The sequence below is a fragment of the Eubalaena glacialis genome, chromosome 7 (assembly GCF_028564815.1).
Source record: "Eubalaena glacialis isolate mEubGla1 chromosome 7, mEubGla1.1.hap2.+ XY, whole genome shotgun sequence".
Taxonomy (NCBI): domain Eukaryota; kingdom Metazoa; phylum Chordata; class Mammalia; order Artiodactyla; family Balaenidae; genus Eubalaena; species Eubalaena glacialis.
In genome coordinates, this window is record NC_083722.1 from 89,282,411 (window position 1) to 89,309,321 (window position 26,911).

A 26,911-nucleotide genomic window follows, 5' to 3' on the forward strand; every position below is an offset into this window, starting at 1 on the left:
ACGGTTTGAGCTCTGGGGTCAAACTACTGGGATTTAATTCTCAATTTTGCCACCTGGCTGGCTGAAGGAGCCTGAACAACCAAAAAGTGGAGATCCCCAAGAAGTATCGACTCCATAGGGCCGTGCTGAGAAGGAAGAGAACGCAGGTCAGCAACTCAGCATCGTGCTGAGGACTGAGCTCCTGCTACATTAAGCAGGGATGTTTCTACCATCCTGCTTCCCGACGCCGCACAGCCCGGCCACAGACAACTCCGCCCCAGAGGACTGGCCTCTTGAACAGCAGCTACTACTTCAAATGCTGCTCCACGTTCGGTAGTACAAGGGCTTCAGGCAACCAGGTTTCACTTTTATCCATCGTCCTTTTTCTGCCTCTGCTCAAAAGGCCAGCCCTTAATTTAGAAATAACCTCTAAGGCAACTCTTTCTTCACCCGCCAATTGGTATGAATTTGTTCAACATAAAACCCAAATGTCACGTGCTAAGGACGCCATGTTGTTCTCAGAATTCTGACCCCCGGCCCTCCCAGCTCACGACCACCTGGGTTCCAAAGTCCAAAATGACAGTTCTAAGAATGTCAAGGAAAAGGGTCCTCGACTATGTAAAAACAGAGGCAGAGCCACACAAAGGTGAACAACGAAGAGAGGGAGAAGCAAAACAGCAGTGCTAAGGATGTCATTTTACAAAGTGTGTGTTTGTGTGTGCACGTGCGTGTGTGTGACGGTGTGCATATCGAGAGATGCTCCTGATAATGAGGACGGATTCCTGATAATGGAACTGGACCTGGAGTTTTTGTTTTTTGTATCAGTCGCAAAGGTAACTGATAAAAGGCATAAACGGAGTGATGTAGCTTGTAGAGATTGGAAGGGCATGGGGGTGTCCTGAGCAAGTGAAATCATTGACCATAAAGCAAGAAATCTCACGGTGACACATCAAGATAGTGGTATAAGTGTATTAACTTGGAAGTAACCACCAGCAAAACTACAAATAGAAAACCCCAAAAAGAGACTGATTGGAAGTGACTGCCTCATGGGGGTGGAACTGGGGGAAAGAGAGAATGGCAGCTGGGGTTGGTGGGGGGGGCAACAACTACTTTTCTTTACAATTTGATTTTGCTCAACTATGAGTATACGTTTCTTTTGATTAAAAATAAATAAATGTAAATGTTGAAAAATTGAAGCTTGGTAACTGCCTCGTCTGCCCTTCTCCAGATGCTTTTCCATCCCTCCACAGGCAGGCAAGCCCCGTGACTGTCCACATCTGGCTGGAGCGAGTGCTCCCTCGATAAAAGTGGAACATCTGCAGCGAGTGGCTTGATTAGTTCACAGAACATAGTTCAGGATGAACTATACATTTTTGGCCCACCTGCACATCAAGAAAGACGGTCAAACCCAAAGTGAGGAGAGAGGGAACTTCCTGTGGCGTGTGGGAGACAGGAGAGGATGTGGGAAGGGAGCCCACTGTCCGCCAAGGCGGCAGGGTGGGGGTCTAATAGGGAAGAACAAATCTGACTCCATGTTAGATGTTTCTTTTACTTTAACCTTCGCCTTCTATTGCTTTTGCTTCCAGTTAAGAATCTTGCCTCTAGCGTGAAATATACAGGGTAGCCCATTCTCAAGGCTCTGACCTTTAAAGGTGTTAACACTTTTCTATTCACACAGAGATAAAAAGTTGCAGAACAGGGACTAACATTTGTCTTGTTGGAGGTTTATAGGAACATCAGAACAAAGGATTCCTACACCAAGAAGTCTGCACCAACCAGCCACACCCCTGCCTCACCTGGCCTTTAAAAATGCTTTGCTGAAACCTTTGGGGAGTTCGGGGTTTTCGGGGCAGGAGTCATCCGGCTCCTTGCATGGCCCCGCAATAAACCTTTCTCTGCTCCAAACTCCGACGTTTTGGTATTGTTTGGCCTCACTGTGCGTGGGGCACATGAACTTGTGTTGGGTTAACAAGGGGAGGGGAAACGGGGAGGCGAAGCAGCCCCAGCAAAACAGCCCCCTCTTCCATCCTCACGAACCGACTCACTTCACTGAATCCAATGAAACTCCCCCCAAGAGATTTTCTTAACCTGCAAGAAAAACACCCTGAGGTTTGGCGAAGTCCCCAAAGACCCTGAGTGGCGCCCAGCTGAAGTCCCAAAGGGCAGGGGCTGGGTCCGGCCGAGGTTCTAAATGATCCCTCAGCGCCTGCAAGAATCCCCGGCGCCTGGCCCGCACTCACAGCGCCTGCATCCTGGCCAGCCCCCAGAAGGCGCCATCCGTCAGCTTGCTGATGTTGTTTCGCTGGAGCCTCAGCACCTCCAAACTGTCAAGCCCTTGGAACGTCAGGCCCTCGATGAGTCGAATCCGATTCCGATTGAGGTCCCTAAAGAGAAGAAGCCAGCGGTTCAGAGCGTCCCCTACCCACGCCCCGCCTACAACCATCACCACGCGGTCCCCAGAGACAATCCTGGGACGCCGAGACGTACCACAGACGTGCACGCCCACGTGCATGCAGACGCTGACGGGCCATTGCTAACTGGTGAAAGGGGGGGCCCAGAGCTCCCAGAAGCCGGTCCCACCACACCCCCGAATGAGCGAGGGCTCCCATTTCCTCCCCAAGCACCCATACTCTGCAGTGAGGAGGGGGTATGACTCAGGAGGTGAACGTCTTAGGTGAGCTGTCTCTTAACTCAGCAGCAGAAACCCACACCAGATGCCTCAACCCAGAAAAAATCTAACCACTGGGTATCAAACGGCGACGACATTTCCCACCGAGGCACTATTCAGGTCTCTACTGATGGAGAGAAGTGACTGCACTCAGGAGCGGGCATCTGGCACACTGCGAAGCGTACACACGGGCTTCCAACCCCCGTGTGATGAAGCCTCGATGAATCAAAAGATTTCAGGAATCTGAGTGAACTGGCTCCATCAGTAATACTCAGGGAAGGGAGAACACAGCCTGACCAGAAAGCCCTTGGATTTCCCCAAATACTTCTGCAGTGTCTCATGACCCACATACGGTCCTGAGCATCCAGAGAGCTTCTCCAGCACCGGAGAGGGCACGGCCGGGCCCCACCGCCCAGGTGTGTCGGAGCGGGGGGAGCACGGCAGTGAGCAGGATGGGGCACACCCCGTCTTGCCGCCAAACCTGGCCGTGAACAGCTGTGTTGTTCTGCTTAAACCAAACATCCATTATCAGCTTGTTTTCCTGAGGTAACACTCTTCTGATACAAAAAAAGGACACCGGCAAACAAAAAAACCAGGGAACAAACAGTCCATCAGGTTCTGGTAAAGAGAGGTTCTCTTGACTCCAAACCCTGGGCCATTCTAGGAGGGCACTCAGCCGTGCTGGTCAAAAAAGTAAACAACTACACCCTTTCATTTAAAAAAAAAATCAATTAACTACCTTATGAGATTAAGGAGATGAAGATGGTGACCCATCTCCTGCTTCCTACCTCTGGCTACACTGACTTCCTCTCAAACTGCCCAAGCAGTGCAGGACTCTGTAATGTCCACAGCACAGATTATCTGGGTGCCTTAAAAAAACACAAAAACCTCGGAGATAAATAAGGAACCCCACGCCCACAGTCTAAGCATTAGCCAGGATCAGCTAGGCAGCAGGATTCCTCACTGCATTTTGGAAAGTGCCGATGAGGACAGACATGTACGTCCTCGGTGGATCTTCTCTCGGCAACCTGGGGCAGCCCGCAGGCACCAGACCCAGCTTCTAATTTGCGTTCATTAGGCTCTGCATCCCCGGTAGTTGATGCAGAGCCTGACCGAGGGGCAGCGGGGAAGGGGGTGCATTGGGATCGAGGTGCTGGGGGACATTTGGCCTCCACGCAGCGTGGCTAAGCTTAATTAAAGTGCAGGTCTCTGCACTCACAGTTGTGTCAGCCGGGGTAACTTGAATGCTTTCACAGGAAGCTGGGTGATCCTGTTCTTGCTCAGCCGAAGCGTCAGCAGCGACCGTGACAGACCATCAAACGCTCCCGACTCCAGGCTGCTGAGCCGGTTGCTCGCCAGGTTGCTGGAATGATTCATGAGAGAAAATGCGGTGGTCAGTAGGAGGCCTTCCTCATTCTGTTACAGACACCAGGCCTGCCTGAGTTAGGAAAACGGGCTAAAACACACCCAGAAGGATGGGTTTCCAACGAGACACCTGTCATCCCGAGGCTGCAAGGCCCACCTCTACCCCCAGACTCGGGTGTCAGGATCATCCTTGTCAGGCTCGACAGGAGCCTTGTTTGAGCCCAGAGCTAGCTCTGCTTGTGGCCGGAGGGGTTTACCCCAGGAGGGTGGGAGGGAAGTCAGTTACCTCCACCCCAGCCATCCTCGCACCCCAGCTGGGCCGCTGCAGGAGTCCCTCCTCGCACCCACTACCCAAGGGTTAGGGTTCAAGGTCGGTGAGAAGAGCCTCAGGCAGCAGAAAGTCCACTGCGAAGCAAGGTCAGAGTGGATGTCATAATTTGGAGAAACAGCCTTTAATTTTGAAGTGGGTCTCACTGTATGACGTGTAAATGCACATAAACCAATTCATTTTAATAATTTTAAATGTGTCAAAGAAGCATTCTAGTTAGAGAGATCTGCATGAGTTGGTTACCAGTGGGGAGAGGGGAGGGGAGAGGGGCAAGACAGAGATAGGGGATTAAGAGGTATAAACTACTAGGTATAAAATAAATATGCTGCAAGGATATATTGTACATCACAGAATATACCCAATAGTTTATAACAACTATAAATAGACTATAATCTATAAAAATTCTGAATCACTAGGCTGTACACCTGAAACTTATATAATACTATAGAATCAACTGTATCTCAATGAAAAAAAATTTTTTTTAAGGGGTCTGCATGGAATCCCTTTAAAAAACAAGCAATAGTTGCATGGGACATCCACCTACAGGATAACATGTGTAAGGGGCACCTCCCCTCAAAACGCAATGCACTGGGCAGCTAAGGTCTGTGCATTCTGTTGTATGTAAATTACATCAAGTAAGGGGAAAAAAGGAGAGAAAAGGGGGTAACAATTTGGTCTTTCCTATGAGAAGTTATCCCCAACACTTTTCCTTCTACCTTCCCTAGACCAATGGTGCTTTTTTTTTTTTTTTTAAATTTTATTTATTTATTTATTTATGGCTGTGTTGGGTCTTCGTTTCTGTGCGAGGGCTTTCTCCAGTTGTGGCAAGTGGGGGCCACTCTTCATCGCAGTGCGCGGGCCTCTCACTATCGCGGCCTCTCTTGTTGCGGAGCACAGGCTCCAGACGCGCAGGCTCAGTAATTGTGGCTCACGGGCCCAGCTGCTCCGCGGCATGTGGGATCTTCCGGGACCAGGGCTCGAACCCGTGTCCCCTGCATTGGCAGGCGGATTCTTAACCACTGCACCACCAGGGAAGCCCAATGGTGCTTTTTGTGGCTTAAGCAAAAAAGAAAAAGACCAGAGAGAATTTTCTACGTTAGAGAATGGAATGGAAGAAGGCATGCTTCGTCTCCATCAGGCAGCGGCCCAGGACAGGGCACATGAGGATTCTGTGCAAACGGAGCTGGACTGTTTGTTCTTAACACTCTAGATTAAAGAAGAAGAGTCTGTGTGATGAAGATATACCGGCCAGCATCTGCCAAAGTACAACATCCCCTGCTTTTAGGCAGAGAGAGAGAAGGTCACTGCAATTCAGTTTAGCAGTGGTGGTTTCTTTGTCCCAAACAAGTCAGTGCCAGGTGGCAGCGGGACACCTTTCAAAAGCCCTCAGTGAGGGCTGAGCACTGCCACATCGGCTGAAGGATTGGCCGAGGCCTCCTTTTTCCAACTCTGGCACTTCGATGCAGCCTAAGAAGGAAACCACTCCTCTCCTCGGGGATCGCAAAAAATCTGCGTGCCTGGCCTTGGTCTCTGAACACATGGGTCGCAACGACCCCTAAAACCAGCCTCACGAACAATCCTCCAAAGTGCTCACGAACAATGCAGGGGATGGGGACTCACCTGTCACCTGAACATGCCTTTTTAGCCTGAGTTTTCAGTTTCTTCCCCAAAGCAACATTTTCCTACCAATAAGCGGTAGGTTAAATAGGCTTTGACTGTTTTTCTTCTGTCTGCCAATTGGCGGGCTGTGAGATGGGGCACTAGGATGGGCAGAAGAGAAACAGATCAACGAAGAGATGGAGAAGGTCAAGAGAACTCGGAGGATGCACGAGCACTGGCTGGTTGAATCTCTACAGAGAGGTTTCGCTCCGATGTCACTCATCTAAGTACCCCCGAACCTCTGTTCTAAGCTTTCGTGGGAGGCAGCCCAGTGAAGGAGAAAGGAATCAGGCTTTGTGGTCAACACAGCCACGTATTTCAGGCCTAGAGTCTGCTCTTAAATAGTCAGTCTGTGAGGCTACTGAACATCTCCCCGCCTCAGGCTTCCTCAGCCACCTCTACAGTCAGAATAACGCTGCTGGACTTGGAGATGCTCTATGAATGGGCTAACAGAGGACGACGGACCTGGGTCTCCTGCCCCCTGCCCTGCTGCGGGAAGACAAGGGAGGTGTGTGCCCATCCCACTGACTCAGCCGGGCCACGTTGGAGGAGAGGAGGGAACATCCACCTGCATCCAGACCTGAGGGCTGCCGGCAGACCCAAGGCACTTACAGCTCCTTTATGGGCAGTCCGTGCGGGAAGCAGGTGCTCCGGATCTCCGTGATGTTGTTGGAGCTTAGATCCAGCACTTCCAAGGAAACGTAAGCCTTCAGCTGACTCCCCTCCACGCTGCGGATCCTATTGTGTTGCCTAAGACACACAAAGGAAGGTGAGTCCCGCATGTCATTTTGCAAAGAAACTATTTTCCTTAACGCTTCTTCCAGACATTTTTTTCCCTAGCTGCTTTGCAATTTCAGAAATTTACAAACGCTATGACACTCCTTTTTTTATTATTTGGTTGCGTTGGGTCTTAGTTGCGGCACACTTAAATGACATCTCCCATCCTTCTTTCCATCAAGTTCTTACCTGCAGGCCGGGAGCTAGACAGAATGTCAAATTCTTTGTCTGTGACAAGTTTGTCTGCCCAAGTTCTAAGCCAGGCTACTCTCCCCAAGGACAGGAACACAGGGGTGATATTTCGGACGTGTGGAGAGCAGCCTGGCATGATCAGCACTCAGATCTTACTGGTACACCTTCCCACAAAGGATGTGCCCAGTGCAACCAGCCAGCTTCTGATGCGGCTCGCATCTAGAATCTTCAGAACCTAGTCCAAGCCCATCACTTACAAGAATGCAGGCACCACAGCCCAGAGTTCAGTTTAATCCAACTGAACGCATCATCACATACCTCACATTTTACCGACACCTGCCATGTCCCAGGCGTGGCGACAGGCACAAGGGATGAAAAAAAGATTGCAAAATCCTGACAACCTAATAAGGGACACAGGAACTCAGTGCTGGGTCTAACTGGAATCGAATCCCCTGCACCTCCAACTCCACACTCTCTTTTTTTTTTTTTTTTTTTAATTTATTTATTTATGGCTGTGTTGAGTCTTCGTTTCTGTGCAAGGGCTTTCTCTAGTTGTGGCAAGCGGGGGACACTCTTCATCGCGGTGTGCGGGCCTCTCACTATCGCGGCCTCTCGTTGCGGAGCACAGGCTCCAGACGCGCAGGCTCAGTAGTTGTGGCTCACGGGCCCAGTTGCTCCGCGGCATGTGGGATCTTCCCAGACCAGGGCTCGAACCCCTGTCCCCTGCACTGGCAGGCAGATTCTCAACCACTGCGCCACCAGGGAAGCCCCAACTCCACACTCTTGATAGCTCTGCTCCTCAGTTTCCTCATCTGGAAGATGGGGCCACACCCTTTACTTCAAGGATATGGATGATCCCACCTGAACCACACTGCTGCGTCTGGCAGATGTTCACGTTAAGTGTTCAGTGTTTATCTCCCTCCAAGACTTATTTGTCCTTTAACCCTCTTTCTAAAAAATCCCGCAGTCTAACCCGCCAACCAGTATTTATTAATCAGGAGAAATTCAACAGATGCTAACCAAGGCTGGAGGGAGCAGGTGGCCCCCATGTGGGTATTGCTCTGCCTGGCAGATTCAAACCACCGCGGCCCCGATCCCAACACTCAGATATTTCAGAATCTGTGATGTGGTAGCGCTGGGCCTCTGGGCTCCAGCCTCTCACTCCGGCCAGTTTCTGAGTAAACAGTATCGGGGTCTCCAGCCAATCAAAGCATTCTTGAACACGATACAAGTGAGCCAGGCGTCGCTAACCAAGTGGCATCTCTCTTAAACAAACACTTGACCAAATCGTTTCCAACAGGCATAAACAAGGCCCTCTTTCCCAGAAGCTCTGGGGCTTCTCGCCGACGCCTTTGTTTTCTTCCCCTCTCTCCCAGGCCCTGAACCCAAAAATCCATTTACAAGGGTACAGCTCCTTTACACACAGCAAAGTCACGCCAGAATGAGAGGCCCCTTTTCCCTCCATGTGCCCCAAACTACTTCCTTTGAGTTCTTTATTAAGTTCTTAATAAAGATAGTCTCTTCAGTTTTCTGACTCCAAAAGAAAAAGAATAGAAAAGAAGACCTTTATTATGTAAAGTATGGGAAAAAAGAACAAGAAATAAAGGGAATAGAGCTGAGCCTCATCCAGGAACTCTGAATGCAGTACCAGGGAGCCGGGAAAAGAAGGTCTGAGGAAAGAAGGGAAGGGGCGCCGCTGGCCCCAAGTCACACAAAGAGGGACCATACACAGTTCAAGGGACCACGGGACAGCTGCAAGCCCCCGCCCACTTCTCCCACTGCCCCTCCACCCCGTCCTCTCCTCTGGCTCTTTCATCTTAAACCTTCCTTCTTCTTTCTCGTCTGTGTATTTATTCACTGAATCAAACACGTTCTGGGCCCCTGCTCTGTGCCAGGCCCAGGCTGGAGGAAGGATGCTGTGATGAATACGGGTCTCTTTCATACACTGGAAAGAGGTCTCTGTTGAGCAGAAGAGGCAGCCATGGAGATGAGAAACAACGGAGCGTGGGAGCGAGGATGGATGAGACCTGCCGGGAGGGAGAGCGGAGCTGGGGAGGATTCTGCCGGAAGAGGCTGCCGGGGCCAGCTCCAGAGGGTGGGATGTGCATGCTGGCAGGAGACGGGCAGGGCAGAGGCAGGCGGACCACAGCAGGCAAGCCCTCACAGATGCCCTGAGGAGTAGGGCATCTACGTCCCAGGGGACCAAGTGAGAGGTGGCGGCAACACGGAGACAGACACAAGAGAAGAAGAAGAGAGGGGTCCACAGGACCTGGAGACGACAGATGGGGGTGCAGAGAATGGTGATCCTCAATTTTCTAGCTCAGAAATGCTAAGGTAACCAGGCGACTGGCTAGACCTTCCATCCTTGCCCTTATGGCCTGTTCTCAAGCCAGCAGCCATAGAGATCCTGTCAGGACATCTCACAGAATGGGAGAAAACATCTGCAAATCACCTATCTGATGAGGAGTGAATATCTAGAATATACAGGAACTACAACTCAACAACAACACGAAAAACCCAAACGACTCAATCAAAAAATGTGCAAAGGACTTGAATAGACATTTCTCCAAAGACGATAAATGGCGAAAGAGCACATGAAAAGACGCTCAACATCACTAAGCGTTAGGGAAACGCAATGAGATAGCACCTCACGCCCACAGCATGGCTACTATTAAAAAAAAAAACAAACTCTGAAATGGTATGTGGGGGAGAGGATGTGGAGAAACTGGAATCCTGGCGCAGCTGCTGAGGAAAATGGTGTGGTAGTTCTTCGAAAAATTAGGCACAGAATTACCAGCGTGTGACCCAGCAATTCTGCTTCTGGGTGTTCATCCAAAAGAAATGTAAGCAGATCTCAAAGCGTTATTTGTACACCCATGTTCATAGCAGCATTAATCACAGTAGCCAAAAGGTGAAGCAACCCAATGGATGGATGGATGGATGGATGGATGGATAGATGGATGGATGGACAAACATGACAGAGGTACACATACAAAGGACTATCATTCAGCCTTAGAAAGGAAGTTCTGACACACGCTATGACATGGATGAATCTTGAGGACACTGCGTTAAGTGAAAATACCCTGTGACTCCACTTCCATGAGTACCTAGAGTAGTCAAATTCATTGAGACAGAACGTAGAGCGACGGTTGCCAGGGGCTGGGGGGAGGGGGAGTGGGGAGTTGTTTAATAAGTTTGGAGTTTTCATTTTCCAAGATGGAGAAAGCTCTGGAAATTGATTACACAACACGAGTGTACTTAACACTACTGAACTGTATACTTAAAAAATGATTAAGGTGGTAAATTTCATGTAATGTGTATTTTTACTACAATTTAAAAACAAAGCAAAAATCAGCCAGTTCACAGGACTTGTTTGCCTAAAACTCAAATGATGGCTTTCCTGTCTCACTCAGGACGAAGTCCTCACGATGGCCTCTGAGGCCCATGTGATCTGCCACGCACTTGCCTTGCTGCTTCACTTCCTGCTCTTCCGCCTTGTGCTCTGCCCCACACACTGGCCCTCAGACACGGCAGGCAGACTCCCGACTCACAACCTTTGCACTTGCCTTTCCCATTGCTTGGAGTGAATGCTCTTCCCCCAGAGATCCACAGGTCCCATGCCCTTACTTCCTTCCCATCTTTCTTCACATGTTACCTGCTCAATGAGGGGTCCCTGGCCACAGTCTCTAAAACTACAAGCCTCCCTCCCCCTACCATTTCTCCCTCCTCCCTCCCCCCTCCCCCACTCTCACACTTTCCACTCTCTTGCCTGCTTTATTTCTCTCAGTATCTCTAATTATCATCTAATACATCCAGTATTTTGCTTATTTCTACCTTAACATCTTCTCTCCCACCAGGATGTGGCTCCATGAAAGCAGAGATGTTTGTTTGTTTTGACCACTACTGGGTCTCCAACCACTGGAATAGGGTGAGGCACATAGGAGGTCCTCAATAAATAACTGTTAAAGGAATCACAAAGAATGAATACAGGTTGAATTCAGAAAGGCTGAGCCTAGACACAGATTTGGGACTCATCAACATTTAAGTAGAAGAAAACCCATGCAAGCAGATGAGTTTAATCAGGAAACATGAAGGAAAGAGTTTGCCAACTGCCCTGTGGCAGCACTGCTCAGAGACAAATGATCTAGCCCACAGTGGCTTCAGAGCTTCTTGGGGCTCAAAGAATGCACATCATCTTCTCCCTCTAGGTCTGGTCTCTCTGCTCTAGACTCTAGCCCAGCACCCTGATCAATCTCTTCCTGAATTCCTCCCATTCAGGAAAGCCGACCACACAGCTCTATCTCCCTTCTCTCACTAGAGCAAGAATCACATCTTGTTAGATGTCTCTGGGGACCCTGGCAATTCCACCCAAGGCCATGAGTTCTTCATGGGCTGGAACATGGCATAGCATTGAAGAACATGCCAAGAGCATGGCCCTGCCTGAGTTCAAATCCCCATTACACCACTTACAGGTGTGAACCGCTATAAAGGTGGTGTGAAGTTCCCAGGCCCCGTGGGCTGATGTGACCTGACATGAAGCAGGTACTCAATAAAATGAGTTCTTGTTTTTATTAGCTCTGATATCAGATACATATCTGTATCCTCAGAGCAATGCTCAGGATCTAGTTTGCAGCAGGTGCTCTGGAAAAAGAAGGACTGAATGGTTCCTCGTCCTCCCCCACACTTCAATGCAAACAGGCAGGTCTGACTCCTTCTTGGGCACAAAGGGCTGACTCAGAGCTCTCACGCTCAGCTTCATGCATGAAATGAGCCTGCTCCAGCTGGAGGGTGTCAAAAACCCCACCACTGAGAGACTGGGCTATGTGGGGAGCTGTGCTTCCAATTAAATCCCAGATTGAAGCTTCTGCAGGTTTCAGGGGGCCTAGAGATCTGATGGGTCCCCAACCAGCTAGATTACATCCTCCTTCTCACTCCTGTAGCAAGTGGGACTCGGGCCCACGCCCCTGACCCCAGCCCACCAAACCCTACCCCACCAGGGATATCCCCTCCGGACACCTGTCCATCAAGGTTCAAAGACCCAGTATTCAGGGAAGCCTCCCTCCTCCTCCTTGAGAGGTGTCCCACTTTCATAAAACTCTCCATGTTTTAATGCCACGTGCAACACGAGCGGTTATGTCACTCCTTTAATGTAACTAACTGTCCAGTTTTCAAGGCCCCCGTTCATCTTTATAACCTCTGAATCCTTGTCCAAGTTCTTTTTAACAATAGCCGACCAATTACTGAACACACCTCTAGGTAGCAGGCCCTGGGGGAAGGCTCCGTGAAAAGACACAGCAATCTCATGAGGAAGGTACTATTATGATCTTTACAGCTGAAGACACTGGGGCTCAGAGCTCTGCTGGACTTCACCTGCGGTCACACAACCGGGACACGAGAGGAGCCAGCGTGCAAGCCCAGGGGAGCAGGACTCGCCAGCCCATCCGAGAGGCTCTCCAGGCGGAATTTTAAGTGCACTACCCCAGATTTAACCCGTAAGCCTTCAGCAGAGCTTGGCTACATGTGAATGCTGGCTGGCTATTCCCGGGTCAGCTCACACTGGTCTGTGTCATTGGCCTCAGCCAAGCCGGCTTTTGTACCAGCCTCCCAGAGTCCTGCGTGAGCGGCAAGTCTGCAGAGAGCTGTGGAGGGCCAAGCTGAGCAAATAAGGCGGATGAAGCTCTGGTTCACAGCGATGGATGCTCTGGATGGAAAGAAGAGAACAGTGCAGGACAAGCTGCAAAGGGACGCCCTTAGGGCTACAAAAGAAGAGTGAGGAGAGGGCAGGGGAGAGGACAGTGTTAGAGGAGTACTTCTAACTGGTCTCATCCAGGGAGCAGTCCAGCCCTTTCTCTGCCACCAAACAGAATCAGAACAACTTTGTGGTGACAGGGACTGGCGGGGGGGGGGGGGGGAGTGGCCAGATCATGCAGCCTGTGCCTCCACCCCGGGTTGGTGCACCCCTCAGGCTGTCCTCTGGGGTGCGGAAACCGTAATACGGCAGAAGTCTATTAAACCAACACCTGTTAAAGGCTTCACAAATAAAATCCAGCTTCAAAGGCAGAGAGTGGGAAAGATAAGCTCTCTCCACTGGGCTACATTTTCAGAGTCGATGTTAAATTAGACAGTAAAACACACGGAGGCATTTGAAACCAACATTGAAAGCTTTTCATCATAAGTGATTGTTCCACTACAGTTTACAAGGTAGTGCCATTAGTGGTGGAAAAGATCTCGTGTCACAGATAACAGGAAGAAAGGGCGAGGGGATCAAAGGAAGCAGCGTCAAGGTGGGTCAAGTGGATTACAGCTGGTTGCTGAAATTATGCACCTACTGTCTACACCAGGGGTCAGCAATGGACTCTATAATGGGCCAGATTTTAAATATTTTAGGCTCTGTGGGTCATTCGGCCTCTGTCATGACAACTCAACCCTGAAGGTGAGGTGTACAAGTAGCCGCAGACAATATGTGAGCCGAGTGTGGCTGTACTCCAATAAAGCTTTCTTTACCAAAGCAAGCTGTGAGCCAGATCTGGCCCCTGATCTACACCATAGAGCAACCAGTTTGGGTTTCTGGGAGGCAGGGACCCAGATTCTAATTCTAGCTCTGATGCAGCTTTCCAACTGTGTGCAAATCACTCTTTTTGAATCTGGTTTAACCACCTGCAAAATGGGGCTAAACACCTCTCTGCAGCAGAGAGAACCCTCCCATGCTCCCTCCAAGGCCCAGGTCAGACATCACTAATCTCCAACTTTCCCAATGATGCCTTTCCTACCCCTTCAGGAAGTAAAATGGAACCTAAGTTCACATCATTCTTATGCTCCTCAGAAGATGATCCAGGTTCCTGACCGGGGCCAGTGGAGGCAGGCTGGCAGAACAGGGTGATCTTACAGAGAACAGACATTCACACTGTGCATCCTCACTCTTTTTAGTTCTTCCAACGAGACAGAAGGAAACACCAGTCCTAATATCTAAGCAGGCGTGCCCTCAGCTCTCCCAGACAAGTAGGGTGACTCACAGCAGTACACGTGGTCAGCTCCTGCAGTGTTGACTCTTACTAGATACAGCAAGTTTTCCATCATGTTACCTCAACATCAAACTTTTAATAATCAGCAAAACTCAAATTACAGCTCTTGCCTCATCTGAACCTCTGGCTAAGAAATAGTTTCACACAATCTAGCCCAGAAATGGGGGTAAAAATGTAATACACCTGCCACCACTCCCGTCCCTCCCCACCCCCCCCATTCCCCACAGTGACCCTGGCAGACGTGGTTAATCAAACTCCACACCCTGCAGCCTCTGGGCACCCAGAGCACTTTGCACCTGGCCCATCACTGTGCTGCCCTGGAATTCTTCCTACGGCTCTGCACCACCGCACCTAACCCCACTGCCCCACGCAGCAGGTGCTCCAAGGTCTCATCAAAATGATCAGGATGAAGGTGTGTACACGGTATTAATGATTTAATAATCCGAGTAGCCCTGACATTTACCTAAGGGGGTTCAACTGTATTACTGCAAGCGCTAAAAAACATTAATCATTTCAAGGACACACAAGAAGACAATGATTTCTATTTTGTTGCAAAACACAGCACTATCCAACAGACCATGTGGTCGGGGCAGGGGGACAGTTGTTCTGTTTGTTTGCAAATGTTTTTACTGAAATATCACAGGCATACTGAGAACGGCACAAATGATAAATGTAGAGCTCAATGCATTTTTACAAAATGTCTGCACCCGTGTAACCACATGACAGATATAGAACATTTTCAACATCCCAGCAGGCTCCCTCCTGCCACTTTCCTTGTCATTTATTCTTCCCCAAGGGAATCTTTATTTCTACCACCCATGATTAATTTTGCCTGTTGCTGTGCTTTATCTACCTGGAATTGTTCCATATATACTCTTCTGTATCTGGCTACTTTCACTCCACATATGAGACTCATCCATGTTGTTGCATGAGCAGGACTTAAGTCTTTTTCATCACTGCGTAGTATTTCTCTTGAGGGAACATAGGGCAATTTATTTTTCATTCTACTGCTGATGGACACTGAGTTATTTCCAGTTTGGGTTATTGCAAAAACCACAGCCATGCACAGGGACATGCCTTTTGCACGCATCTTTTGGTGCATATTTGCCTGCATTTCGGGCAGGCATCGATGTCTAGGGTGGCGTTGGTACACAGTCACGGAGCCCACATATGTGCAGCCTCGGCAGACACCGGTAGATTCCTTTTAACCAAATCCTTCAGGGTTGAAATGCATCTGAAAAGTCATCTGATCCAAATGCCATATTTCATGCTGCCTCATTCAACCACATTCTCTGATGCCACCGCCCCCGTGTGTCCCTCCTTCCTGTACCATTCCCCCACAAACAGCATTAGGGATACAGCCTGGAACCACAGAGCATGAAAAAGCTCAATCTAATCTTGTCCAGGTGTCAAACAGAGTAATTGTATTATCAGTGGGGGGGCCTGAGAATCACCAAACAAGGGAAAAAAGAGAATTAATAATTCTAAGTCCCAAATTGGCAAGAAAACTGTGAATGTGCCCGTTACTGGGACCAATGCCCATAAGCATCTTGAAAATAAAGATAAGGAGATTTTAAAAACAACACATGAATCCAGAAGAGCTTTCCTAGGCCAACTTGAAGAAAAGTTTCTCTTATCAGAATGACACTTGAAAGCATCACCCTCTCACTAGGGCTGCTTTGCATTCATCTTCTTAAAAATGAAAACCAAAACCATCTGTTCTATTGCATAAATCGATAATTTGCCCTAAGAAACCAGTGCCTCGTAAGGACGGCCCAGCCTGGGTTATTTGCTGGACAGGAAATGAGACTCCGAATAAGCAGGTCTCCTTCTGTCTCTTGCTCACTCCCTCTCCCCACACCCGCTGCTGGTGAATCACCAGTTCCCTGGGGAATTTTGGCCCGATTCTCAGCCTGGCTGCAGATGACGTTCCGGATCTGTTTATTCAGGTGGAGATCGGACAAAAAACAAGAGTGGCCCAGTGGCGGGATAAACAGCCTCCGCCAGGCGGGGTCAGACCCTCCGAAAGCAGGACTGGGCTGTGTCAACCGACCTCCCGACCCGTTCACTTCCTTCGGGGTCACTTTCCCCTTGGGGTCTTCAACGGACCGTTTCGATGAACTTCATATGAAGAGGACCCGAGGTCCCCAAGGCGCCTTGATGCACCACATCCCGTTTGGTTCTCCCACCCACTGGCTTATACACATCGAGCTGGAAGCCCGAGATCTGGAATGAAGAAACTTAGGCACAGTCAAGAGTCAGCCACTATGGTTCTGTGAAGTCGAGAGCGACCCGAGCCACAAAGGACTGCAGATCATCAGGATCCAATCCAAACTACAAGCACAAGACAAAAACGAGACCTCCTGAGGAAATGCACGTTGCTGAACAAAAAAAGCTCATCAGAAAAGGCAACCTACTGTATGATTCCAAATACATGACCTTCTGGAAAAGGCAAAACTGTGGGGACAGCAGAAAGATCAGTGGTTAGCAGGGGTCTGGGAGGAGAAAGGAATGAATAGGTGATGCACATGGGATTTTTTTTTAGGGCAATGAAACTATTCAGTGTGATACTGTAATGGTGAATAAGCAACACTAAACATTTGCAGAAGCTCAAAGAATGTACAACACAGTGAACCCTGGAAAACTATAGGTTTGGTTAATAATAATGTCTCAATACTGACCTATCAATTGTAACAAAGCACCAGACTAATGCAAGATGTTAACAGTAGTGGAAACCAGAGGGGCATGTTGCAGGGTATAAGGGAAGTCTCTGTACTTTCCGCTCCATTTTCCTGTAAATCTAAAACTGCTCTAAAAGTCTATTAATTGTAAACAGAACACAACAAAACCTCCTAAGGTATTAAGTAGTCCCAAGATCATTACATCATTAGAATGTAAGTTTAGTTGGTCTTCTTTACTGCTATATCCTTAGCACCATGAGTATAACATAAAAGACATTCAATAAGTATCTGTTTAAGACTCATAGATTTAGAGAAGGAACTTAAGGTTACCGGGGGAAGGGACAGATTGGCAGTCTGGGATTGACATGTACACACCACTATATTTAAAATAGATAACCAACAAGGACCTACTGTATAGCACAAGGAACTCTGCTCAATATTATGTAATAACTTAAATGGGAAAAGAATTTGAAAAAGAATAGATACATGTGTATGCATAACTGAATCACTTTGCTGTGACCTGAAACTAACACAACATTGTGAATCAACTATGCTCCAATATAAAGTCAAAATTAAAAAAAAATCTGTTGAATAAACAAATGAATTACAAGTTCAGTTCAGTCTCCTGTATTTGCCACCACATTCCTCAACAAAGGAATGTTATTCAGAAAAAAAAAAAGGCAAAATCAACCATTCAATTAAAAAAAGTTTTTAAAGAGAAAAATGAGAGGTGTAATGTAGAATTAACTTTTTTAGGCAGGGAAGCTGACAGATATCCTTAGAAGAAAATGTCAAATACAAGGGACTTTCAGGCTGATCGTGCATCTCCCAAGTTCAATCTGACCCTGAACACGGACATTCGTAGATCAGCCGGGGTTGGCGGAGGCGGTGGCTCTACTCGCCACGCAATGGCCACCAGTGCCCCCCGTCACCACACCCCCGGCAGCAGTGAGGGCAGAACGGCCCTAACCCAGGTCTCCATAGCCACACACATGCTTCCCCACTCCTGCCTCAGCCACAGTGGAAAAGGAGGAGGAGAAATTCAACCAGGGGAGTTCCAACCCGACACGCTGACCCGAGGAAGCCCTTTTGAGCCACGTCTGGACTGCGCTCCCCAGGGAGAAGGGCTGTGCCATTTCACACTGGCAGGGACTTCTGAGGGCTGGCTGGGCACTCAGCTCCGTGACCATGGGGAGGTAACCTGCCCTGCATGTGGGCAGGGCACAGCGGCACCAAGTTGGGCCAGGAGATGTTAAGTCAGGAACAGCGAGCCACTCCATCTGCACTCCTGTCCACAGAGAGGCATCCCGGGTCAGAAAAGCCCGGAGAGTTTCTCTCTCCCGGTCAAAGCTGACATGGCCACTCTCGGCTTTATCTTCCCTTAAATGAGTTAATCCAGCCCTTTTTTTCTCCTTTTCTCCCCTCGCCCTGGCAACCTGCTCCCTGAACACCCTACCACGTAGGTGTGATCCTCTGCACCTCGGGGGGATGGGGGGGAGCCCAGCTGTCAGGCCGCATCACGTGGAACCACACACCCTGGTACCAGTAGGGAGCCCATGGCTGAACTTGACTTGCCCGTTTCTCATTACAATTTTCAGGGCGGCTCTGCAGGGAAGGCCAGCAGCAAGCCTATCCAAGAGCTAGAGGCACAGACTCTCCCAGATTCGAGGGGATGAGCCACCACTCCCGGCAAAGAAAGGTGGGAAAGATGGAGAGACGGCAGCGATCAGGAACCAGGTGGTCAGAGCACCTGTTAAGGCCAGGCTCAGCCAAGGGGTGTTCACACAGCCCCTCCTGGAGGACGTGAAGAAGTTACGATGGGTACTTCTCCTCTAACTGATGGCTCTCCACCAACGAGGCTTAGGTGGGCAAGCCCCCCGGCCGGGTGACATGATCGAGCTGCTGGGCTGCACAGAGCAAACACCCCTCCCCAGGGTCCATAAATGCTGGTTGGCAGCTGGCGGGTTGGGGGGAGCAAGGGGGTCACCCAGGGATCTAAGACTGACAGGCTGTGTCATTAGCTCCTCATAGACCTGGCGGTTTTGCTTCTCACGGACCTCACCACCCAGGACTTGAAAAAAATGTAACCACCACACAGAAACAACATGGAGGCCCCACTCAACATTTCCAAAGGAAACCTAACCTCATCCCTCTCAGGGCCGGGCTCGCATTGCAGCCTCGGCCACCAAGCTGCCCAGAGGACTCAGGGGCTCAGGAGACCGTCCACACCACCTGCCAAAGCAAACGGTGGGACGCGGAGCCGATGTGCGCTCTCTAAACCACACAGGCAGGAAAGGTAGGGAGAACTTAACTCCTATAACTCGTAGCTCTGGGACAGAACAGGAGGACGCCGGAATTTCCTCCCTCTCTTTTGCCTATTCTTTTAATGTGCTTATCAATTACGTAAATAAATTAAATAGATACTTTACAAAGCTGTTAACTCGACCTTAGACACTGAACTTTGGGACCTGATCCTTAAGTGTACAAACACCTGGCCTGCCTGACAGCCCCGAGGCGGAGGGCCCTGGGGTGGGGCACAGCTGAGAGGCCCACCTAAGGAGCAGCGAGCGGCCTTTCTTCAAAGGGTGCCAGCAGGGAGGAGCCCCAGGGCCACCACTCAAGAGTTCCTCCCCTCGTTCATCAGGCACCCTTCATCTAGCTAGGGATGACGCCAGTTCCAGAGTCTCCTCTGGAGCCCCCCGAACCCCAGCATGCTCGAGCACACAGCCTGCTCCAGGCCTGCTGTGAGTCCTGGGGGCCTCTGCAGCCTCCAGGGAACGGGTCCAATGCTAGAGTCGACTGCACAGGGCCGCGGACCCTCGCAGGAAGCTGGCCCTTGCTGCTTAGCCACTGAGGGGGCGCACACTTCTCGGGAGATACAGGAGCCAGACTAGGACTAACAAATCGCGCGTTTCGTAGTTCGTGCTTACTAGGTACCAGGCTCTGGTTCAGCTCGTTTAAGCCCCATGACGACCCGAGGGGCGGATACTGTAACCATCCCCATCTTACAGGCGGGGCTGGTGAGCTGTAGGAAGGTTACCCAGCAGGAAGCAGCGCAGCTGGGACTGCAGCCCAGGCATGAATCCTCATCGCACACTCCTGCGCGGAACAGAAGCGGGCAGAACCACCCCCGGGGAAGAGGGCTTCTCCGGACAGTACCCTGTGTCTCCCACCTCTTCTCAGCATCCACCAGGGCCGCCCCCCGATCCTGTGACCCGAAGGGAGGCAGGACCCGCCTGCAGATGCAGGAAGGGCACATCCTGCCACCCCCCGCCCTTCCACACGCACACGTGGGCCTCCCGGACCCTCGGCCCACAGCGCGTCAGTGCACAGTTGCTGCAGGGCCCGGCCAGACCTCTCGCTATTTATATTTAAGATGACGGGCGCGGGCCCTAAATAGCAGCGTCAGAGTGGCTCTTCTATCCTCAGGCAGTAAGTATGACAAGACTCAACTGGGCACTTTTCAGGGAGCAGAAAAAACGTGCTCACCCTCTGCTCCACACCACGCCACAGAGGCACCGCTCAGCCAGATTCAGAGAGGGTAAGACGCTACTCTGGGGTCACCCAGCTAAACAGCATGCGAGCCCAGGTGTCCTCTGGCTCCCGGCTGCGCTCCTCTCTGGAGACGGCCTGTGGCTACGAGGACAGAGACGGGACTGGGGGTGCTGGGGCGCTCCCGAAACTGCCCCCCCCTGCCAGCCACTGCCAGCATGTTCCCCGGCTCGCCTGCCAGCTTCCCGGCAGCTCTGGAGCTCCAGCGTGGAGGAAGCTGTTTCAGCACTTGGCTGCAGCCTCCAAGCCAAGATCCTCCCCGCCTCTGGGGAGTGATACCACTGACATGCCTTTAAAATAAAACCAGGCCTGCTTCCTGCCCCATCTGGAAGACTTCTGATCTCCCGATCATAGGATTCAGGGTATCTCTTATCACGCAATTTCCCAAGCCTTCAGCATACGACCTGACTGCACTCTGGGAGGGTTAAGGATATGCATGGGCGGGATTAAGGAGTCGGCCCTCTAATGCAGCCCTTCTTATCCACCCTGAGATGATAAGACCCGCTGCAACATCAAAGCGGCACCGACTCCAGCACCGCTCTTCTCCACCCCGGAACCACGCCATCCTCTTGTCTTGCCTGTTCTGAGTTTCTACAGGAGCCAACTCTTGCTCTGCTCCTTTCATGAAACAACAAGCTTCGATTTTCACCTCTGTTTCAGGTTTTAAAATACGTATCGGCTGTCGCGGCCACCGCCTGGAGCTGCACCGTGCCGCCCCGCCCAGCTTGCCACGCCATGCCGTCGGAGAAAACCTTCAAACAGCGCCGAACCTCTGTCATTTTGCAGGGCTTCCCTAGTGGTGCAGTGGTTGAGAATCTGCCTGCCAATGCAGGGGACACGGGTTCGAGCCCTGGTCCGGGAAGATCCCACATGCTGCGGAGCAATTAAGCCCGTGCGCCACAACTACTGAGCCTGCGCTCCGGAGCCTGTGAGCCACAACTACTGAGCCCGCGTGCCACAACTACTGAAGCCCACACGCCTAGAGCCCGTGCTCCGCAACAAGAGAAGCCCCCACTTGCCGCAACTAGAGAAAGACCGCGCGCAGCAACGAAGACCCAACGCAGCCAAATAAATAAATAAATAAAAATAATTAAAATACGTATCATCATGAACCTAAATGTCAAACGTAAACTAATGACTTTTAGAAAAAAACATAGGAGAAATCTATGTTTCGGGCCAGATAGATCTGACCCTACGGGCACAATCCATAAATGGAAAGATTAACACATTGGACTTGCACCAAAATTAAAAACATTTGCTCCGGGAAAGATCCTATTAAGATGAAAAGGCAAACTACAGACTGGGAGAAAATATTTTCAGACCACATATCCAACAAAGAACTAGTATCTAGAATATATAAAGAACACTCAAAACTCAACGGCAAAAACACCCCAAACAATCCGGTTAGAAAATGGGCACAAGACATGAACAGATATTATTCCAAAAAGAATTACAGATGGCAAATAAGCACATGAAATGATGTTCAACATCATTAGCCATTAGGGAAGTGCAAATTAAAACCACCAAGAAATATCAATACACACCTACCGAATGGCTAAAATAAAAAATACTGACACCACCAAATGCTGGCCATGATGCGGAGAACCAGACTGCTCATGCATTGCTGGCAGGAGTGTAAGACAGCACAGCCACTCTGGAAAACTATGGCACTTTCTTAAAAAATCTGAACATACAACTACCATACAATGCAGCAGTTACCCCCTAGGGCATTTCTCCCAGAGAAACGGAAAATTTATGTTCACACGAAAATGCTCACAGCAGTTTTATTCATATTAGCCCAAATCTGCAAACACCCCAGATGTCCCTCAAGAGGGGCATGGTTAAACAAACTGTGGTCTCTTCATACCATGGATACTACTCAGCAGTAAAAAGGAATGAACTATTGATACACACAACAACCTAGATGCACCTCCAAGGAATTATACTGAATGAAAAAAAGCCAGTCTGCAAAGGTGAGATGCTGTATGAAGCCACTTATATAACATTCCTTAAATGAAAAATTATACATATGGAGAACATACTGGAGATTGCCAAGGGCGTGAGGGAAGGAAGTAAAAGGGTGTGGGTGTAAGGCAACACAAGGGATCCTTGTGGGGATGGAAATATTCTTTACCTTGACTGTACTGATGTGAACATCCTGGTTGTATGAAATTTTGCAAGAGGTTGTCATCGGGGAAAACTGGGTTAAGGGTATACGAGGATCTTTCTACGTTATTTTTTACAACAGCACGAGAATCCACCATGAGCTCAAAATAAAAAGATTAATTAAAACAACAAAAAACATAGCAAGACATTCACAGTGGAATCAGACAGAAGTGCTGGTGGAATGCATGGTGCAATCAGCCAGCCAACCTGCTACCTCACTGGGTCTCCAGCAGAAATCTACCCAGTACGACTCAGTTCCAAGGGCCAAGCACCAAATACTACTGTGCTTTGTGAAAGTTCTGAAATCTAGGGATAGGCATGAACCGTTTAATTACTTTCTACTGATGAGGAAGGAATTGGGGGGGGGGGATGGTTGGACTCGGTGAGAAAGGTGTAGCTGATTAAGCTGATTGGAAGACCAGTGGCCACCAGTGGTGATGTATCAGGAGTTACTGCTGGGTTCTGTGTCCTGTAACTCAGCTGAACCCCAGCACTACGTGGCCAAGTAGGAGGGCCTCCTGGGCGTCTAGACTTAGATGGTGGTGCACAAAGGTCAGGCCTGCACTGCCAGACATGGGGTTCTCAGAACACCATCCCTGGAACACCAGCCTTGGGAGGAGTTTCCACGAAAAGGCTCTGGAACAGCCGCATATATTCCTCCCTTGTCAGCCCTGGCAGACTCCCAAAGCAGGTCCAAGAAAAGTACCTTTTCATTCTGCTCGATTCTGCATTTGCTAAACTTACATGACCACAAGACCCCCTTCTTCATGAAGCAATTGTTAGGGTCTCATAGAAGAGGGGTCCAGGTAGGCTCATTTTATGTGGGAGACACCACAATGCACCCCCCTCTTTACTAAAGGTGCTACATATCCTGTAGCAAAGAAGGCTGCTTACCTTTAGCTCTGGGTTTTCTGAACTTCCTGACTACACAGAAGTAGTCAGGATGGGCTGGATGCATAGAGGGATCCGCAGTGATTCTCCGCCTTCACTTTGGAAAAAGCCTGTTCCCCAATCTACCTGTTGGCCTCTCACAGGTGAGCAGAGACCAGGAGAGCCCTTCTCCTGACACACCCACGCCAGTTTAAGGACAGTTTCACATCTAAGCAAACCGAGGCTTGCAAAGCTGCTACTAGAAAGCAACAGGATAAGGATTCAAACCTGGACAATGGGACCCCGGGCCCCGCACACCTCCCCTAAGCCACGCTGCCTTCCACGGGGTAGTTTCTACAACGACTTTCCCTCCTATAACATCTGCCCAGATTTTCAATAAATCAAGGAAAGCGAGTCCTCTCTCTTGGCTGAAAAGAGCCAGGCCCTCTAGGAAGCCACAACAGACCATTTCTGTTATTACTTGTCCCAAATGAGTCCCTTCACCTTGACGATAAATGTCTAAAACTATCCAGTATCTGCCCTATGCTTCACAGTGCCTCATTCTTCGACTAAGCCATTCATTTAGTCCTTCGTTTATTTATTCAGCCAAGCGTGTATGGGGTGCCTGTTAGGTGCAGCTGCTGTAAGAAAAAGGTAAACTTGACTGTAGTATGGTCGACCCCCTTTCCCCATCCCCCGATTCCCAAAAAACACACCCTGGAGACACAGAAAGACACAGATGTCAGGGGCACACTAACAGATGGGGCCACAGTGCTGTGGAGGAGGAGGCTGGGGGAGGGACAGCCATTCCAGACAGAGGTGACAACATGAACAAGGCCTGGAATCAGAGCCCCGGTCTGTGTGGGCTCCCATCACGAGCAGCTTGATGTAAAGCTCGAGGCAGGAAGTGGGGAGATGCCGGGAAGAAAGGGAACCAGGGGCCAACTCTGAAAGAGCCCAAGACTTTATTCCTTAGGTGACACGGAAGCCACAGGGCTCCTTCCTTCATTTCTTCACCAAATACTGACTGCGGGGCCACCACAAGGCAGGCACCCCACTGGGTGGTATGTGTGGAGTGGCAGGCGACGAGGGTAGAGTTCTACGGGGGTTACATGGGAGGGAGGATGGAGAGGGAGAGAAGGACCAAGTCTGCACGCCACTGGAGCCAAGGCTGTGAGGACCCCTTCAGAAACAAGGTGTGGGTCTCAGGTTTGGCAGTAGCCAGGGCGAGCTAGGATGCTAATTAAGCAGCTTCTCAACACGGGTGCTCAGTGGGCCCACTAGACAGAACTCACAAGCATCTGAGCCTCTACCAGGAACCCATGAGAGACATTCTCAACTAGAGATGGACGTTTGTTCCAGAGAACACACAGCCCAGGTGCCACCCCAGGCCTGCAGGAGAGGAAGTAGCCGTGTGTATCCTTGACCCTGGTTAAGTGTGGCTGATATGGGACCAGGACCTTTCCTTACAGCTGAGGCAACAGAAACCCAAAGTGGAGAGGTGACTCGTGAAATACCCTGTAGGGGTATGTCTGGCAGAGGCAGGGCTAGAAGCCGAGGGGGAGGCCAAGTTCACGGGAGGGATGGTTCCTCCCCATTCCTCGGGCGCCAGCACCCACTTCGCTGAGAACGGCTTGCATTCTGAGTTCAAGAGGTAGGAAGCACCTTGTTGGGTGACGTCCTGACAAGAGAATGGTGTAGGGGGGTTTTCCTGCCAGCACAGAAGTCACCCTAACACCCCGTGTCCACCCCATGTCCAGCTGGAGGTGAACAGAGACTGGACCAATATTCTCTGCTCAAATGCCCATAAAGGAGCAGCTGCATGAGAAGCAGGCAGGGTCCTCACCAATGTGCTTTCTCTTCCCCAAGGTGACCCATGGGACCACCCAGGCAGGGACAAGATGAACCTTGGCCTCAAGGTCTGATGGTACCCACAATGCACAGCAGCACTTTGCTTCTTTTTTATTTTATTTTATTCATTTATTTTTGGCTGTGTTGGGTCTTCGCTGCTGCACACAGGCTTTCTCTAGTTGCGGCGAGTGGGGGCTACTCTTCGTTGCGGTGCGCGGGCTTCTCATTGCGGTGGCGTCTCTTGTTGCGGAGCACGGGCTCTAGGTGCACGGACTTCAGTAGTTGCGGCTCGCGGGCTCTAGAGCGCAGGCTCAGTAGTTGTGGTGCACGGGCTTAGTTGCTCCGCGGCATGTGGGATCTTCCTGGACCAGGGCTTGAACCCGTGTCCCCTACGTTGGCAGGCGGATTCTTAACCACTGTGCCACAAGGGAAGCCCAGCACTTTGCTTTCTGAATCCCTCTCCCTGGACAATTTACTGAGCCTCCCAGGAGCTACAACTGTTTTTCAAGGAACGGGGGAAAGTGAAGACAGGCGTGAGAACCACAGGCGTGTGGCTATTTGGAACCACATAATTGCTGGAGCATCCCCAAATCATGGCTCTTGTTAACACACACTAGAGAATGAGGGAGGCAGGCAGGGGCCGGCCTGGCCTATAAGGAGCCTCGGGTGGTGAAAGGGTTTATCACTGCTGTCGGCAAGGCCAGGAGGAGAGGGAGCCCCTGGAATGGCCAGTCCTCACACGGATTCCCAAAATCAAACAATTACGAGGCAGAAAAACTTCACTCTGCGTGCTGATAAACACTGTTTTTCCACATACAAAAAAGAATCACACTTGATTTGGAGAAAACGTCACATTCCCAAAAAGTCCAAGGGAATTTTTCCCCTTATTTCCAAAATTCTAGTTACTCTTTGTGACTTGTCGAAGGGGCCTTGTCAAAGGGGCCAATTCCAAAACAACCCTCACAAAATACCAACAGATAATTATCCAAACTGAATGTCAGCACTAGAATTTTGCTGTATTACAACACAGCTTTTGGGTGGGATTAGAGGGAAAGCTTCACTTTCTATAGCTTATATTTACGTATTCTTTTTGTTTTTAAGAAGAGCAAAGCCTTACTTTCGGAATTATAAAGAAAAAGGTTTTTAAAGAGTCTGATGTAAGTTTTGCCTATTGTTTTACTATAAAGAGGGTTTTCTTCCCCCACCATCATAATGCTTCTTCTCTGATTTACAGGCAGAATGCAAGTGAGAGATGGGTGGTCTGCCTTTCAGGGGAAGAAGATACCCCAGTTTAGGCGGCAAATCCACAATCAAGTTCTGTGATCACCAAACGAGGTGGTCATGCCTCACCAGGCCAAACACGCTGCCCCACACACGACAAAGCCAAAAGCATCTCTTAGTCATTTTGAATGGCTAACTTCGCAGTATCTTCCCATTAAATCAGTGGTAAAAGAGGTAACTAAAACCTTTCATAGGGACCCCCCCGAGAATCATAAGCGCCAAATTAAAGGTCAGCCTTAGTATTTATTTTTCCTCTACTTGGAGAGAAAAAGAAAGAAAGAAAAAAGAAGGTGTGAAAGTCAAGAAGGCAGGGGAGCCTGAGTATTTTAACTGACAGGTATCAGAGGAAAGGAGAGAAGGGGACAAAACCTTTCACTTGCAAGTGCCCAGCTGTGGCTCATTAAAATTTTTGCCTGCATGTTGAAAGGAACTGGTGAGCTTAAAAAAAACAAAAAACAAAAAACACCTATGTCCCTCCCCCAACAGCCCCCCAGCCCCAAGGTTTTCCTTTAACCCGCCT

General features: G+C 49.8%; 1 protein-coding gene across 1 annotated transcript in view; it reads right to left on the bottom strand.

Moving 5' to 3' along the window:
- Nucleotides 1–26,911, bottom strand: part of LRIG1 (leucine rich repeats and immunoglobulin like domains 1) — a 119,984-nt gene that overhangs the window by 33,136 nt on the left and 59,937 nt on the right. Inside the window, exons 4-6 of the mRNA XM_061197124.1 lie at nucleotides 6,612–6,749; nucleotides 3,867–4,010; nucleotides 2,220–2,363 (exon numbers count right to left, since the gene is read on the bottom strand). Coding sequence (XP_061053107.1) covers nucleotides 2,220–2,363; nucleotides 3,867–4,010; nucleotides 6,612–6,749 — 426 coding nt within the window. The remainder of the gene's footprint in view (nucleotides 1–2,219; nucleotides 2,364–3,866; nucleotides 4,011–6,611; nucleotides 6,750–26,911) is intronic.